The 17,919-nt window shown below is 50.3% G+C and overlaps 1 protein-coding gene across 1 annotated transcript in view; it reads left to right on the top strand.

Moving 5' to 3' along the window:
* Nucleotides 1–1,128: 1,128 nt before the first annotated feature.
* Nucleotides 1,129–17,919, top strand: part of LOC123738369 (CWF19-like protein 1) — a 35,010-nt gene continuing 18,219 nt past the window's right edge. The window contains exons 1-11 of the mRNA XM_082972762.1: nt 1,129–1,417; nt 1,662–1,746; nt 1,818–1,902; nt 3,710–3,811; nt 5,181–5,395; nt 6,844–6,959; nt 7,574–7,658; nt 10,021–10,155; nt 17,204–17,378; nt 17,589–17,668; nt 17,794–17,919. The exon at nt 17,794–17,919 is cut by the window's right edge and continues 84 nt beyond it. Coding sequence (XP_082828888.1) covers nt 1,395–1,417; nt 1,662–1,746; nt 1,818–1,902; nt 3,710–3,811; nt 5,181–5,395; nt 6,844–6,959; nt 7,574–7,658; nt 10,021–10,155; nt 17,204–17,378; nt 17,589–17,668; nt 17,794–17,919 — 1,227 coding nt within the window. The 5' untranslated portion in view covers nt 1,129–1,394. The remainder of the gene's footprint in view (nt 1,418–1,661; nt 1,747–1,817; nt 1,903–3,709; nt 3,812–5,180; nt 5,396–6,843; nt 6,960–7,573; nt 7,659–10,020; nt 10,156–17,203; nt 17,379–17,588; nt 17,669–17,793) is intronic.

The following is a 17,919-nucleotide window of genomic DNA, read 5'->3' as shown; positions in this document are numbered from 1 at the left end:
GAATACCATGTAGGGTAGCTGTGAAAACCATGTAGCTTGTTGTGAATACCATGTAGGGTTGCTGTGAATATCATGTAGGGTAGCTGTGAAAATCATGTAGCTTGTTGTGAATACCATGTAGGGTAGCTGTGAAAACCATGTAGCTTGTTGTGAATACCATGTAGTGTAGCTGTGAAACCCGTGTAGGGTAGCTGTGAAAATCATGTAGCTTGTTGTGAATACCATGTAGGGTAGCTGTGAAAACCATGTAGGTTGTTGTGAATACCATGTAGCTTGTTGTGAATACCACGTAGGGTAGCTGTGAATACCATGTAGCGTGTTGTGAATACCATGTAGCGTGTTATGAATACCATGTAGGGTAGCTAGCTCAGTAAATGTGTTTAGCCCCTGATCAGTGCATGAGAGGAGACCTGTGAAGAAAGCCAACTAGCACGAATTATTCAGGCAGGTTGTTTGTGCTGTTTTGAAGTCGAACTGGTGTCTCTGCCTCAACGGCGACATGATGAAATTACAGACAGGCTATGAGCGGTTTCCGAGGCGCTGTGCGTGTAACTAAAGCTCGTTAGCACATCATGTTAACTAGCTAGCACGTCATGTTAACTAGCTAGCACGTCACGTTAACTAGCTAGCACGTCACGTTAACTAGCTAGCACGTCAGCTTACTGCCGAGCTAAATCAAATAGAAATTTGGTCCGGTTATCAATAGTTACCACAGCCACAAAATCCAGTCCTGCCTATTTCTACAATGTATCTTCTTTAAATTGTAAGCTTAACGTTAACCTCAGTGCTAACCGTATACCTAACCTTAAATTAAGACCAAAAAGCAACAACAATGTATGCATTTTTACGATAGACCATTTTTGTTTAACTTTGTGGCTGTGGTAACTAGTAGACGACACTGACTTCGGTGTTGCCAGATAAGAGAGGAAACAGGACAGGTTTTATAGTCGCTTTGGTTCAAAACTGAAGGTGTCCTACTAAAGCATGTCTCCAAAAATGCCGAAGGACAACACAAAATGACATTTCTTTATGATTTTGTAGCGTGTACAACACTAAATATCTGGCTACCCGGCGGACTGTCCATCCATCCGAATAGAATCATTTCCGGTATAAAGGATTTGTCTTTGTTTTATTAAAGTACTCCATCATGTCGGGGTGGGGGGAGTACCTATACAAATCACGTATTAGCTCAATAATAAACGTTGTGTTTGCATGGTTCTGTGTTAATTGTACTAATAACCAGAATGTGTTTTTATGGAGATGGGAAGGTTTATTTCGTCCGTAACAGAGGGGGAAGAATATTATCGACGCACACCGTCTACAGCTAGCTATCCGGAGACGAGCTAGCTAACACACTAGCTAACAAAAAACTCTGCTTTTCAACTTTTAACGTCATGGGAGAAAAACCGTTGAAGATGTGAGTTTACACTTATGATAATTCATAGTTATTTATTAGCTTCCCCCTTAACTTGGTAGTAAAGGTCAAAGTTATAACCTAATAAAAACTAGCTAACAGTGAAAGTAAAACACAACCAGCCGTGTAGGTAACTAGATGGCTACAGTTGTACAGTTTCTTCATGAGAAAGTACACTTGCTGTTTTCAATAAATTCTGCACATAACTAGTTAACTACAATTTCAATACTGTTTTAATCTATTCCAGCCTCGCATGTGGTGACGTGGAAGGAAACATTAATGCTGTGTTTAACCGCGTCCGAACCGTCCAGAAGAAGAGCGGCCAGTTTGATGTAAGTCCTAACAACACAAACACACTCTCACACATCCCATCAGTATCTCATCTCCTATTCTCTCTCTGCAGCTGTTGCTCTGTGTAGGAAACTTCTTCGGTTCCTCTCCAGAAGCTCAGGCTGAATGGCAGGAGTACAAATCTGGAGCAAAGAAAGGTAACCTATTGTGGGTCTGGAGTTAGGAACGGCATTGTGGGTCTGGAGTTAGGAACGGCATTGTGGGTCTGGAGTTAGGAACGGCATTGTGGGTCTGGAGTTAGGAACAGCATTGTGGGTCTGGAGTTAGGAACGGCATTGTGGGTCTGGAGTTAGGAACGGCATTGTGGGTCTGGAGTTAGGAACGGCATTGTGGGTCTGGAGTTAGGAACGGCATTGTGTGTTAGGAGTTAGGAACGGCATTGTGGGTCTGGAGTTAGGAACGGCATTGTGGGTCTGGAGTTAGGAACGGCATTGTGGGTCTGGAGTTAGGAACGGCATTGTGGGTCTGGAGTTAGGAACGGCATTGTGGGTCTGGAGTTAGGAACGGCATTGTGGGTCTGGAGTTAGGAACGGCATTGTGGGTCTGGAGTTAGGAACGGCATTGTGGGTCTGGAGTTAGGAACGGCATTGTGGGTCTGGAGTTAGGAACGGCATTGTGGGTCTGGAGTTAGGAACGGCATTGTGGGTCTGGAGTTAGGAACGGCATTGTGGGTCTGGAGTTAGGAACGGCATTGTGGGTCTGGAGTTAGGAACGGCATTGTGGGTCTGGAGTTAGGAACGGCATTGTGGGTCTGGAGTTAGGAACGGCATTGTGGGTCAGGAGTTAGGAACGGCATTGTGGGTCTGGAGTTAGGAACGGCATTGTGGGTCTGGAGTTAGGAACGGCATTGTGGGTCTGGAGTTAGGAACGGCATTGTGGGTCTGGAGTTAGGAACGGCATTGTGGGTCTGGAGTTAGGAACGGCATTGTGGGTCTGGAGTTAGGAACGGCATTGTGGGTCTGGAGTTAGGAACGGCATTGTGGGTCTGGAGTTAGGAACGGCATTGTGGGTCTGGAGTTAGGAACGGCATTGTGGGTCTGGAGTTAGGAACGGCATTGTGGGTCTGGAGTTAGGAACGGCATTGTGGGTCTGGAGTTAGGAACGGCATTGTGGGTCTGGAGTTAGGAACGGCATTGTGGGTCTGGAGTTAGGAGTTAGGAACGGCATTGTGGGTCTGGAGTTAGGAGTTAGGAACTGCATTGTGGGTCTGGAGTTAGGAGTTAGGAACGGCATTGTGGGTCAGGAGTTAGGAGTTAGGAACTGCATTGTGGGTCTGGAGTTAGGAGTTAGGAACGGCATTGTGGGTCTGGAGTTAGGAGTTATGAACGGCATTGTGGGTCAGGAGTTAGGAGTTAGGAACGGCATTGTGGGTCTGGAACGGCATTGTGGGTCTGGAGTTAGGAGTTATGAACGGCATTGTGGGTCAGGAGTTAGGAGTTATGAACTGCATTGTGGGTCTGGAGTTAGGAGTTATGAACGGCATTGTGGGTCAGGAGTTAGGAGTTATGAACTGCATTGTGGGTCTGGAACGGCATTGTGGGTCAGGAGTTAGGAGCTATGAACTGCATTGTGGGTCAGGAGTTAGGAGTTATGAACTGCATTGTGGGTCTGGAGTTATGAACGGCATTGTGGGTCAGGAGTTAGGAGTTATGAACTGCATTGTGGGTCAGGAGTTAGGAGTTATGAACTGCATTGTGGGTCAGGAGTTAGGAGTTATGAACTGCATTGTGGGTCAGGAGTTAGGAGTTATGAACTGCATTGTGGGTATGGAGTTATGAACTGCATTGTGGGTCAGGAGTTAGGAGTTATGAACTGCATTGTGGGTCAGGAGTTATGAACTGCATTGTGGGTCAGGAGTTAGGAGTTATGAACTGCATTGTGGGTCAGGAGTTATGAACTGCATTGTGGGTCTGGAGCGACATTGTCTTGACTTGGTTGTTGCAGCTCCCATCCACACCTACATCCTGGGAGCAGCCAGCCAGGAAACCACCCGCTTCTTCCCCAGTGCTGACGGCTGTGAGCTGGCTGACAACATCACCTACCTGGGTAAGAGTAGGCTCTGACCCCTGACCCCTGAGTAGACTGACATCACCTACCTGGGTAAGAGTAGGCTCTGACCCCTGACCCCTGAGTAGACTGACATCACCTACCTGGGTAAGAGTAGGCTCTGACCCCTGACCCCTGAGTAGACTGACATCACCTACCTGGGTAAGAATAGGCTCTGACCCCTGACCCCTGAGTAGACTGACATCACCTACCTGGGTAATAATAGACTCTGACCCCTGACCCCTGAGTAGACTGACATCACCTACCTGGGTAAGAGTAGGCTCTGACCCCTGACCCTAACCCTACCTGGGTAAGAATAGGCTCTGACCCCTGACCCCTGACCCTAACCCTAACCCTACCTGGGTAAGAATAGGCTCTGACCCCTGACCCCTAACCCTACCTGGGTAATAATAGACTCTGACCCCTGACCCTAACCCTAACCCTACCTGGGTAAGAATAGGCTCTGACCCCTGACCCCTAACCCTAACCCTACCTGGGTAAGAATAGACTCTGACCTCTGACCCTAACCCTGACCCTACCTGGGTAAGAATAGGCTCTGACCCCTGACCCTAACCCTAACCCTACCTGGGTAAGAATAGGCTCTGACCCCTGACCCCTAACCCTAACCCTACCTGGGTAATAATAGACTCTGACCTCTGACCCCTAACCCAAACCCTACCTGGGTAATAATAGACTCTGACCTCTGACCCCTAACCCTACCTGGGTAATAATAGACTCTGACCTCTGACCCCTAACCCTAACCCTACCTGGGTAAGAATAGGCTCTGACCCCTGACCCCTAACCCTAACCCTACCTGGGTAATAATAGACTCTGACCCCTAACCCTACCTGGGTAATAATAGACTCTGACCCCTGACCCCTAACCCTAACCCTACCTGGGTAATAATAGACTCTGACCCCTGACCCTAACCCTGACCCTACCTGGGTAAGAATAGGCTCTGACCCCTAACCCTAACCCTACCTGGGTAATAATAGACTCTGACCTCTGACCCCTGACCCTAACCCTAACCCTACCTGGGTAATAATAGACTCTGACCTCTGACCCCTGACCCTAACCCTACCTGGGTAATAATAGACTCTGACCCCTAACCCTACCTGGGTAAGAATAGGCTCTGACCCCTGACCCCTGAGTAGACTGACATCACCTACCTGGGTAATAATAGACTCTGACCCTAACCCTACCTGGGTAATAATAGACTCTGACCCCTGACCTCTGACCCCTAACCCTAACCCTACCTGGGTAATAATAGACTCTGACCCCTGACCTCTGACCCCTGCGTAATACCGCTCTGTATTTCCACTGCTGTTCCCAGGCTTGATCTTGATCTCTCTCTCGCTGTGTGTGTCAGGTCGTCGAGGTGTTTTCTCCGGGGCGTCAGGCCTGCAGATAGCGTATGTGAGTGGTCGTGAAGGACGTCTGGACCCGACTCCAGCTCACTGCTTCTCTCCTGAAGACCTCCATCAGCTGGTGGAGCCGCTGATCAACAACAACCAGTTCAGAGGAGTGGACATCCTGCTGACGTCACAGTGGCCCCGCGGAGTCTGGCAGTACGCCAACAGCCCCGTAAGACACGCTGTCCTCTTGTCTGTCCTCTGTCTGACCCAACTGTCCTCTTGTCTGTCCTCTGTCTGTCACAACTGTCCTCTTGTCTGTCACAACTGTCCTCTTGTCTGTCCCAACTGTCCTCTTGTCTGACCCACCCAACTGTCCTCTTGTCTGACCGACCCAACTGTCCTCTTGTCTGACCGACCCAACTGTCCTCTTGTCTGACCGACCCAACTGTCCTCTTGTCTGACCGACCCAACTGTCCTCTTGTCTGACCCACCCAACTGTCCTCTTGTCTGTCCGACCCAACTGTCCTCTTGTCTGACCGACCCAACTGTCCTCTTGTCTGACCGACCCAACTGTCCTCTTGTCTGTCCGACCCAACTGTCCTCTTGTCTGTCCGACCCAACTGTCCTCTTGTCTGACCGACCCAACTGTCCTCTTGTCTGACCGACCCAACTGTCCTCTTGTCTGACCCACCCAACTGTCCTCTTGTCTGACCGACCCAACTGTCCTCTTGTCTGACCGACCCAACTGTCCTCTTGTCTGACCCAACTGTCCTCTTGTCTGACCCAACTGTCCTCTTGTCTGACCCACCCAACTGTCCTCTGTCTGACCCAACTGTCCTCTTGTCTGACCGACCCAACTGTCCTCTTGTCTGTCCGACCCAACTGTCCTCTTGTCTGACCGACCCAACTGTCCTCTTGTCTGACCCACCCAACTGTCCTCTTGTCTGTCCGACCCAACTGTCCTCTTGTCTGACCGACCCAACTGTCCTCTTGTCTGTCCGACCCAACTGTCCTCTTGTCTGTCCGACCCAACTGTCCTCTTGTCTGACCGACCCAACTGTCCTCTTGTCTGACCGACCCAACTGTCCTCTTGTCTGACCGACCCAACTGTCCTCTTGTCTGACCGACCCAACTGTCCTCTTGTCTGACCGACCCAACTGTCCTCTGTCTGACCGACCCAACTGTCCTCTTGTCTGACCCACCCAACTGTCCTCTGTCTGACCCAACTGTCCTCTTGTCTGACCGACCCAACTGTCCTCTTGTCTGTCCGACCCAACTGTCCTCTTGTCTGTCCCAACTGTCCTCTTGTCTGACCGACCCAACTGTCCTCTTGTCTGTCCGACCCAACGAACGGCATTGTGGGTCTGGAGTTAGGGCTGGGCGATATGGCCAAATTCTCATATCCCGATTATAGAACATTTTCTGTAAATTCAATGAATCAATAGTTGATGTAAAATGACCACATGTAAAAACCTATTTCTTATTCCATTTGGAATTAAACTCAACTAATTAAAGGTCATATTTGGTTACTTATCCTTTTCTATAGAACCTTTTGTGCAAATGTTTAATGAAGCATGTAACAAAATATAAAATATTAAGGAATAAAATCTAAAAAGGTAAATAGAATAAAAACTTCAGCTATAGTTGTAAACAAAATAAATGTATGTTTTGTTTCAGGAAGTGAACACTAAGTTGTGTGGAACGAGCTCCATCTCCCAGCTGGCCTACAAGCTGAAGCCCCGATACCACTTCGCTGCTGTAGAGGGAGTTCACTATGAGAGACGACCTTACAGGTACACACACACACACACACACACACACACACACACACACACACACACACACACACACACACACACTATCGTAATACCACTTCGCTGCTGTAGAGGGAGTTCACTATGAGAGACGACCTTACAGGTACACACACACACACACACACACACACACACACACACAACACACACACACACACACTACCGTAATACCACTTCGCTGCTGTAGAGGGAGTTCACTATGAGAGACGACCTTACAGGTACACACACACACACACTATCACACACACACACACACACACTATCACACACACACACACACACTATCACACACACACACACACACACACACACACTATCACACACACACACACACACACACACACACACACACACACACACTATCACACACACACACACACACACTATCACACACACAACCTTACAGGGTAATACACACTGTATATAAACTACCATAATACCACTTTGCTGCAGTAGAGGGAGTTAACGTGTGTGTGTGTGTGTGTGTGTGTGTGTGTGTGTGTGTGTGTGTGTGTGTGTGTGTGTGTGTGTGTGTGTGTGTGTGTGTGTGTGTGTGTGTGTGTGTGTGTGTGTGTGTGTGTGTGTGTGTGTAGAAATCATGTTGTTCTTCAGGAGAACACTCAGCACGTCAGCAGATTCATCGCCCTGGCAACCGTCAACAACCCAGAGAAGAGAAAGGTGATGTCACTGGCCACTCCCCTCTCTACTGGCCACTCCCCTCTCTACTGGCCACTCCCCTCTCTACTGGCCACTCCCCTCTCTACTGGCCACTCCCCTCTCTACTGGCCACTCCCCTCTCTACTGGCCACTCCCCTCTCTACTGGCCACTCCCCTCTCTACTGGCCACTCCCCTCTCTACTGGCCACTCCCCTCTCTACTGGCCACTCCCCTCTCTGTGTTGGAGGATGTTATTGGCCACTCCCCTCTCTGTGTTGGAGGATGTTATTGGCCACTCCCCTCTCTGTGTTGGAGGATGTTATTGGCCACTGGCAGCTTCATTAAATAGTACCTGCAAAACACCAGAGTTCCTCTGTCCAGTGTTTTTCCGGTACTATTTAATGAAGCTGCCAGCTGAGGACTTGTGAGGCGTCTGTTTCTCAAACTAAACACTCTAATGTACTTGTCCTCTTGCTCAGTTGTGCACCGGGGCCTCCCACTCCTCTTTCTGTTCTGGTTAGAGCCAGTTTGTGCTGTTCTGTGTAGGGAGTAGTACACAGCGTTGTACGAGATCTTCAGTTTCTTGGTAATTTCTTGCGTGGAATAGCCTTAATTTCTCAGAACAAGAATAGACTGACGAGTTTCAGAAGAAAGTTCTTTGTTTCTGGCCATTTTGAGCCTGTAATCGAACCCACAAATGTTGATGCTCCAGATACTCAACTAGTCTAAAGAAGGCCAGTTTTATTGATCCTTTAATCAGAACAACAGTTTTCAGCTGTGCTAACATAATTGCAAAAGGGTTTTCTAATGATCAATTAGCCTTTTAAAATGATAAACTTCGATTAGCTAACACAACGTGCCATTGGAACACAGGAGTGATGGTTGCTGATAATGGGCCTCTGTAGATATTCCATTAAAAAGCAGCCGTTTCCAGCTATAATAGTCATTTACAACATTAGCAACGTCTACACTGTATTTCTGATCAATTTGATGATATTTTAATGGACACAAATGTTGCTTTTCTTTCAAAAACAAGGACATTTCTAAGTGTCCCCAAACTTTTGAAAGGTAGTGTACATCAGAACCTCTAGTACCAGGATGTATTGTAACTGTCTCTCTCTCTCTCTCTCTCTCTCTCTCTAGTACCAGGATGTATTGTAACTGTCTCTCTCTCTCTCTCTCTCTCTCTAGTACCAGGATGTATTGTAACTGTCTCTCTCTCTCTCTAGTACCAGGATGTATTGTAACTGTCTCTCTCTCTCTCTCTAGTACCAGGATGTATTGTAACTGTCTCTCTCTCTCTCTCTCTCTCTAGTACCAGGATGTATTGTAACTGTCTCTCTCTCTCTCTCTAGTACCAGGATGTATTGTAACTGTCTCTCTCTCTCTCTAGTACCAGGATGTATTGTAACTGTCTCTCTCTCTCTCTCTCTAGTACCAGGATGTATTGTAACTGTCTCTCTCTAGTACCAGGATGTATTGTAACTGTCTCTCTCTCTCTCTCTCTAGTACCAGGATGTATTGTAACTGTCTCTCTCTCTCTCTCTAGTACCAGGATGTATTGTAACTGTCTCTCTCTCTCTCTCTAGTACCAGGATGTATTGTAACTGTCTCTCTCTCTCTCTCTAGTACCAGGATGTATTGTAACTGTCTCTCTCTCTCTCTCTAGTACCAGGATGTATTGTAACTGTCTCTCTCTCTCTCTAGTACCAGGATGTATTGTAACTGTCTCTCTCTCTCTCTCTCTCTAGTACCAGGATGTATTGTAACTGTCTCTCTCTCTCTCTCTAGTACCAGGATGTATTGTAACTGTCTCTCTCTCTCTCTCTCTCTAGTACCAGGATGTATTGTAACTGTCTCTCTCTCTCTCTCTCTCTAGTACCAGGATGTATTGTAACTGTCTCTCTCTCTCTCTAGTACCAGGATGTATTGTAACTGTCTCTCTCTCTCTCTAGTACCAGGATGTATTGTAACTGTCTCTCTCTCTCTCTAGTACCAGGATGTATTGTAACTGTCTCTCTCTCTAGTACCAGGATGTATTGTAACTGTCTGTCTGTCTCTCTCTCTCTCTCTAGTACCAGGATGTATTGTAACTGTCTCTCTCTCTCTCTAGTACCAGGATGTATTGTAACTGTCTCTCTCTCTCTCTAGTACCAGGATGTATTGTAACTGTCTCTCTCTCTCTCTAGTACCAGGATGTATTGTAACTGTCTCTCTCTCTCTCTAGTACCAGGATGTATTGTAACTGTCTCTCTCTCTCTCTCTCTAGTACCAGGATGTATTGTAACTGTCTCTCTCTCTCTCTAGTACCAGGATGTATTGTAACTGTCTCTCTCTCTCTCTAGTACCAGGATGTATTGTAACTGTCTCTCTCTCTCTCTAGTACCTGTATGCCTTCAACATTATCCCGATGAAAAGCATGGAGTCATCAGAACTGGTGAAACAGCCTCAGGATGTCACTGAAAACCCTTACAGGAAGATGATTGGAGAGAATACTCTATCAGACCCTACTGTCCAGGTACACTCACACACACTGATAGGATCTGAATACCCTTACAGGAGGTCTATCAGACCCTACTGTCCAGGTACACTCACACACACTGATAGGATCTGAATACCCTTACAGGAGGTCTATCAGACCCTACTGTCCAGGTACACTCACACGCACTGTTAGGATCTGAATACCCTTACAGGAGGTCTATCAGACCCTACTGTCCAGGTACACTCACACACACTGATATGATCTGAATACCCTTACAGGAGGTCTATCACACCCTACTGTCCAGGTACACTCACACACACTGTTAGGATCTGAATACCCTTACAGGAGGTCTATCACACCCTACTGTCCAGGTACACTCACACACACTGTTAGGATCTGAATACCCTTACAGGAGGTCTATCAGACCCTACTGTCCAGGTACACTCACACGCACTGTTAGGATCTGAATACCCTTACAGGAGGTCTATCAGACCCTACTGTCCAGGTACACTCACACGCACTGATAGGATCTGAATACCCTTACAGGAGGTCTATCAGACCCTACTGTCCAGGTACACTCACACACACTGTTAGGATCTGAATACCCTTACAGGAGGTCTATCAGACCCTACTGTCCAGGTACACTCACACACACTGATAGGATCTGAATACCCTTACAGGAGGTCTATCAGACCCTACTGTCCAGGTACACTCACACGCACTGTTAGGATCTGAATACCCTTACAGGAGGTCTATCAGACCCTACTGTCCAGGTACACTCACACACACTGTTAGGATCTGAATACCCTTACAGGAGGTCTATCAGACCCTACTGTCCAGGTACACTCACACACACTGTTAGGATCTGAATACCCTTACAGGAGGTCTATCAGACCCTACTGTCCAGGTACACTCACACACACTGTTAGGATCTGAATACCCTTACAGGAGGTCTATCAGACCCTACTGTCCAGGTACACTCACACACACTGTTAGGATCTGAATACCCTTACAGGAGGTCTATCAGACCCTACTGTCCAGGTACACTCACACACACTGATAGGATCTGAATACCCTTACAGGAGGTCTATCAGACCCTACTGTCCAGGTACACTCACACACACTGTTAGGATCTGAATACCCTTACAGGAGGTCTATCAGACCCTACTGTCCAGGTACACTCACACACAATGTTAGGATCTGAATACCCTTACAGGAGGTCTATCAGACCCTACTGTCCAGGTACACTCACACGCACTGTTAGGATCTGAATACCCTTACAGGAGGTCTATCAGACCCTACTGTCCAGGTACACTCACACACACTGATAGGATCTGAATACCCTTACAGGAGGTCTATCAGACCCTACTGTCCAGGTACACTCACACACACTGATAGGATCTGAATACCCTTACAGGAGGTCTATCAGACCCTACTGTCCAGGTACACTCACACGCACTGTTAGGATCTGAATACCCTTACAGGAGGTCTATCAGACCCTACTGTCCAGGTACACTCACACGCACTGATAGGATCTGAATACCCTTACAGGAGGTCTATCAGACCCTACTGTCCAGGTACACTCACACGCACTGATAGGATCTGAATACCCTTACAGGAGGTCTATCAGACCCTACTGTCCAGGTACACTCACACACACTGATAGGATCTGAATACCCTTACAGGAGGTCTATCAGACCCTACTGTCCAGGTACACTCACACACACTGATAGGATCTGAATACCCTTACAGGAGGTCTATCAGACCCTACTGTCCAGGTACACTCACACACACTGTTAGGATCTGAAAACCTCTCAGGGTTTGGAGAAATGCTCCATGCTAAATAAAGGCCAACAACTAAGATGCTTGTGTATGTGGACACCCCTTCAAATTATTGGATTCTCCTATTTCGGCCACATTTGTTGCTGACGTGTATAAAATTGAGCACACGGCCATGCAATCTCCATAGACTAATATCGGCGGTAGAACGGCCTTACTGAAGAGCTCAGTGACTTTCAACGTGGCACCGCCACAGGATCCCACCTTTCCAACAAGTCAGAATGTCAACTTTCTCCGCTGTTAGAGCTGCCCCGGTCGACTGTAAGGGCTGTTATTGTGAAGTCTAGGAGCAGTAATGGCTCAGCCGTGAAGTGGTAGTCCACACTAGCTCACAGAACGGGACCGCCGAGGAGAACGGGACCGCCGAGGGGAAACGGGACCGCCGAGGGGAAACGGGACCGCCGAGGGGAAACGGGACCGCCGAGGGGAAACGGGGGGAACGGGACTGCCGAGGGGAACGGGACCGCCGAGGGGAAACGGGACCGCCGAGGGGAACGGGACCGCCGAGGGGAACGGGACCGCCGAGGGGAAACGGGACCGCCGAGGGGAACGGGACCGCCGAGGGGAACGGGGGGAACGGGACCGCCGAGGGGAACGGGGACCGCCGAGGGGAACGGGACCGCCGAGGGGAACGGGACCGCCGAGGGGAACGGGGGAAACGGGGACCGCCGAGGGGAACGGGACCAACGGGGGGTACGGGGACCGCAGAGGGGAACGAGGGGAACGGGACCGCCGAGGGGAACGGGACCGCCGGGGGGAACGGGACCAACGGGGGGAACGGGGACCGCCGAGGGGACCGGGGAGAACGGGACCGCCGAGGGGAACGGGGACCGCCGGGGGGAACGGGGACCGCCGGGGGGACCGGGGACCGCCGAGGGGAACGGGGACCGCCGGGGGGAACGGGGACCGCCGAGGGGAACGGGACCAACGGGGGGTACGGGGACCGCAGAGGGGAACGAGGGGAACGGGACCGCCGAGGGGAACGGGACCGCCGGGGGGAACGGGACCAACGGGGGGAACGGGGACCGCCGAGGGGACCGGGGAGAACGGGACCGCCGAGGGGAACGGGGACCGCCGGGGGGAACGGGGACCGCCGGGGGGACCGGGGACCGCCGGGGGGAACGGGACCGCCGAGGGGAACGGGGAGGGGAACGGGGACCGCCGAGGGGAACGGGGGGCAACGGGACCAACGGGGGGAACGGGACCAACGGGGGGGGCGGGGACCACCGAGGGGAACGGGACCGCCGAGTGCTGAAACACGTAGCGCGTAAAATCCGTCTGTCCTCGGTTGCAGAACTCACTGAGTTCCAAACTGCCTCTGGAAGCAACGTCGGCACAGGAACTGTTCGTCAGGAGCTTCATGAAATGGGTTTCCATGTTTGCTAATTTATAATGCAAAATAAACATACCACATTTACATAAGTATTCAGACCTTTTACTCAGTACTTTGTTGAAGTATCTTTGGCAGAGATTACAGCCTCGAGTCTTCTTGGGTATGACACTACAAGCTTGGCTCACCTGTATTTGGGAAGGATCTCCCATTCTTCTCTGCAGATCCACTCAAGCTCTGTCAGGTTGGATGGGGAGCGTTGCTGCACAGCTTTTTTCAGGTCTCTCCAGAGATGTTCAAGTCCAGGCTCTGGCTGGGCCCCTCAAGGACATTCAGAGACTTGTCCCGAAGCCACTCCTGAGTTATCTTGGCAGAGTGCTTAGGGTTGTTATCCTGTTGGAAGGTCAACCTTCGCCCCAGTCTGAGAACCTGCTCCAGAGCACTCAGGACTTCATCTAGGATCTCGCTGTACTTTGCTCCGTTCATCTTTGCCTCGATCCTGACTAGTCTCTTAGTCCCTGCTGCTGAAAACTATCCCCACAGCATGATGCCACCACCATGCTTCACCGTAGGGATGGTGCCAGGTTTCCTCCAGACGTGATGCTTGGTGTTCAGGCCAAATAGTTGAATCTTGGTTTCGTCAAACCACAGGTCTGAGAGTCTTTAGGTGCCTTTTGGCAAACTCCAAGCGGGCTGTCATGTGCCTTTTACTGAGGAGTGGCTTCCGTCTGGCCACTCTACCATAAAGGCCTGATTGGTGGAGTGCTGCAGAGATGGTTGTCCTTCTGGAAGGTTCTCCCATCTCCACAGAGGAACTCTGTCAGAGTGACCATCGGGTTCTTGGTCACCTCCCTGACCAAGGCCCTTCTCACCTGATTGCTCAGTTTGGATGGGCGGACAGCTCTAGGAAGAGTCTTGGTGGTTCCAAACTTCTTCCATTTAAGAATGATTGAGGCCACTGTGTTCTTGGGGACCTTCAATGCTGCAGAAATGTTGTAGTACCCTTCCCCAGATCTGTGCCTCGACACAATCCTGTCTCGGAGCTCTACGGACAGTTCCTTCAACCTCATGGCTTGGTTTCTGGTCTGACATGCACTGTCAACTGTGGGACCTTATATAGACAGGTGTGAGCCTTTCCAAATGATGTCCAATCAATTGAATTTACCACAGGTGGACTCCAATCAAGTTGTAGAAACATCTCAAGGATGATCAATAGAAACAGGAAGCACCTGAACTCCATTTGGAGCCTCAGAGCAAAGGGTCTGAATACCTATGTAAATAAGGTATTTATTTTCTTATGTTAATACATTTGCTAACATTTCTGAACCTGATTTCGCTTTTGTCATTATGGGGTATTGTGTGTAGATGGCTGAGGATTTTTTAAAAATGTAATCCATTTTGGAATATGGCTGTAACATCAGAATTTTGTAAAGGTCAAGGGGTCTGTACAGTGCCTTCAGAAAGTATTCAATGACATTCTAGACGATTCGGTGCTTCCAACTTTGGGGCAACAGTTTGGGCAAGGTCCTTTCCTGTTTCAGCATGACAATGCCCCCGAGCACGAAGCAAGGTACATACAGAAATGGTTTGAAGAGATCGGTGTGGAAGAACTTGACTGGCCTGGTCAGAGCCCTGACCTCAACCCCATCGAACACCTTTGGGATGAATTGGAACACCGACTGCGAGCCAGGCCTAATCGCCCAACATCAGTGCCTGACCTCACTAACGCTCTTGTGGCTGAGTGGAAGCAAGTCCCCGCAGCAATGTTCCAACATCTAGTGGAAAGCCTTCCCAGAAGAGTGGAGGCTGTTATAGCAGCAATGTTCCAACATCTAGTGGAAAGCCTTCCCAGAAGAGTGGAGGCTGTTATAGCAGCAATGTCCCAACATCTAGTGGAAAGCCTTCCCAGAAGAGAGGAGGCTGTTATAGCAGCAAAGGGGGGGACCAACTCCATATTAATGCCCATGATTTTGCAATGAGATTTTGGACGAGCAGGTGTCCACATACATTTGGTCATGTAGTGTAGAAGGCCAACAACTATAAAATATTGAAAGGTTTGACAGACGGACGGACGGACGGACATGGGAAGACCAACGCTGCCGACCTCAAGGAGGAACATCTCATTCCCCTCCAGAGGAGGAACATCTCGTCCCCCTCCAGAGGAGGAACATCTCGTCCCCCTCCAGAGGAGGAACATCTCGTCCCCCTCCAGAGGAGGAACATCTCGTCCCCCTCCAGAGGAGGAACATCTCGTCCCCCTCCAGAGGAGGAACATCTCGTTCCCCTCCAGAGGAGGAACATCTCGTCCCCCTCCAGAGGAGGAACATCTCGTCCCCCTCCAGAGGAGGAACATCTCGTCCCCCTCCAGAGGAGGAACATCTCGTCCCCCTCCAGAGGAGGAACATCTCGTCCCCCTCCAGAGGAAATGGCAAATCTAAATAGTCGTCCTGTTTCGTCCTCCCGGGGCCGAAGCATCAAGCCAGACCGTGGGGCTGAAATACACATTTAAAAGAAGACCTAAGGACACTAATGATCTAAAGGCCAAATTCCAATAAGGAAATAATCATCAGAAAATAGCCTTCTTAAAAACACACACAGCTTTGACAATGCAGACGATAAATATACACTGAGTGGACAAAACATTAAGAACCCCTTCCCCATATTGAGTTGCTCCCCCCCCCCCCCCCTTCAGCCTCATTTCGTCGGGACATGGACTCTACAAGGTGTCGAAAGCGTTCCACAGGGAAGCTGGTCCATGTTGACTCCAGGGAAGCTGGTCCATGTTGACTCCGGGGAAGCTGGTCCATGTTGACTCCGGGGAAGCTGGCCCATGTCGACTCCGGGGATGCTGGTCCATGTCGACTCCGGGGATGCTGGTCCATGTCGACTCCGGGGATGCTGGTCCATGTCGACTCCGGGGATGCTGGTCCATGTCGACTCCGGGGATGCTGGTCCATGTCGACTCCGGGGATGCTGGTCCATGTCGACTCCGGGGATGCTGGCCCATGTCGACTCCGGGGATGCTGGCCCATGTCGACTCCGGGGATGCTGGCCCATGTCGACTCCGGGGATGCTGGCCCATGTCGACTCCGGGGATGCTGGCCCATGTCGACTCCGGGGATGCTGGCCCATGTCGACTCCGGGGATGCTGGCCCATGTCGACTCCGGGGATGCTGGCCCATGTCGACTCCGGGGATGCTGGCCCATGTCGACTCCGGGGATGCTGGCCCATGTCGACTCCGGGGATGCTGGCCCATGTGGACTCCGGGGATGCTGGCCCATGTCGACTCCGGGGATGCTGGCCCATGTGGACTCCGGGGATGCTGGCCCATGTGGACTCCGGGGATGCTGGCCCATGTGGACTCCGGGGATGCTGGCCCATGTGGACTCCGGGGATGCTGGCCCATGTGGACTCCGGGGAAGCTGGCCCATGTGGACTCCGGGGAAGCTGGCCCATGTGGACTCCGGGGATGCTGGCCCATGTGGACTCCAGGGATGCTGGCCCATGTGGACTCCAATGCTTCCCACAGTTGTGTCCAGTTGGCTGGATGTCCTTTGGGTGGTGGACGATTGTTAATTCACACGGGAAACTGTTGAGTGTGTAAAAACCAGCAGCTTTGCAGTTCTTGACACAAACCGGTGCGCCTGGCACCTACTACCATATTCCGTTCAAAGGCACTTAAATCTCTTGTCTTGCCCGTTCACCCTCTGAAAGGCACACACACACAATCCATGTCTCATTAGTCTCAAGGCTTCAAAATCCTTCTTTAACATGTCTCCTCCCCTTCATCTACACTGATTTGAAGTGGATTTAACAAGTGACATCAATAAGGGATCATATCTTTCACCTGGATTCAGCTGGTCAGTCTGTCATGGAAAGTGTTGTGAATGTTTTGTGTACTGTATCTCTCTCAGGAGCCTGCATCTCAGTTCTTCTTTGACCTGGGGAAGAAGCAGCGTGGGGGGGGCCGTGGCAGGAAGAGGCCCTCAGACGGAGACGGGCAGAATCAAGGACAGCCGTGGGATCCAGACAGGCAGAGTCAGAGACCGCCCTTTGATCTAGACGGGCCTAAACAACCTCGCAGGCCGCGTGAGTCTCCCTCGCTCTCACAGACACACCCTCACACTCCCTCACACACCCTCACACACCCTCACACACCCTCACACACCCTTACACACCCTCCCACACCCTCACACACCCTTACACACCCTCACACACCCTCACACACCATCTCCCACCCTCGCTGTCTCCCACCCTCTCATGTATGTCTCTCTCTCTCTCTGTGTGTGTCTGGTTCAGCCCAGCCCAGCGGTCCCTGTTGGTTCTGTCTGGCCAGCCCTCAGGTAGAGAAACACCTGGTCATCAGCATTGGTACCCATGTGAGTTTCCACACAATCTGAGTATTACAACTGATAGTAGAAAGAGGTTGTTGTTGTTGTTGTGTGTTTAAAAGGGGCTCTGAAGCCCCCAGTTAACCATTTTGTGTTGATGTATTTTCCCTCAGTGTTACCTGGCTCTAGCTAAGGGCAGTCTGACCCCTCAGCATGTGTTGGTACTGCCCATCGGTCACTACCAGTCAGTAGTGGAACTGAGCTCTGAGGTGGTTAAAGAACTGGACCGATACAAGATG

This window comes from Salmo salar, unplaced genomic scaffold (genome assembly GCF_965601325.2).
Source record: "Salmo salar unplaced genomic scaffold, fSalSal1 ptg001258l, whole genome shotgun sequence".
Taxonomy (NCBI): Eukaryota; Metazoa; Chordata; class Actinopteri; order Salmoniformes; family Salmonidae; genus Salmo; species Salmo salar.
Note: the sequence above shows the minus strand (reverse complement) of the source record. Positions and strands in the feature narration are given on the sequence as shown.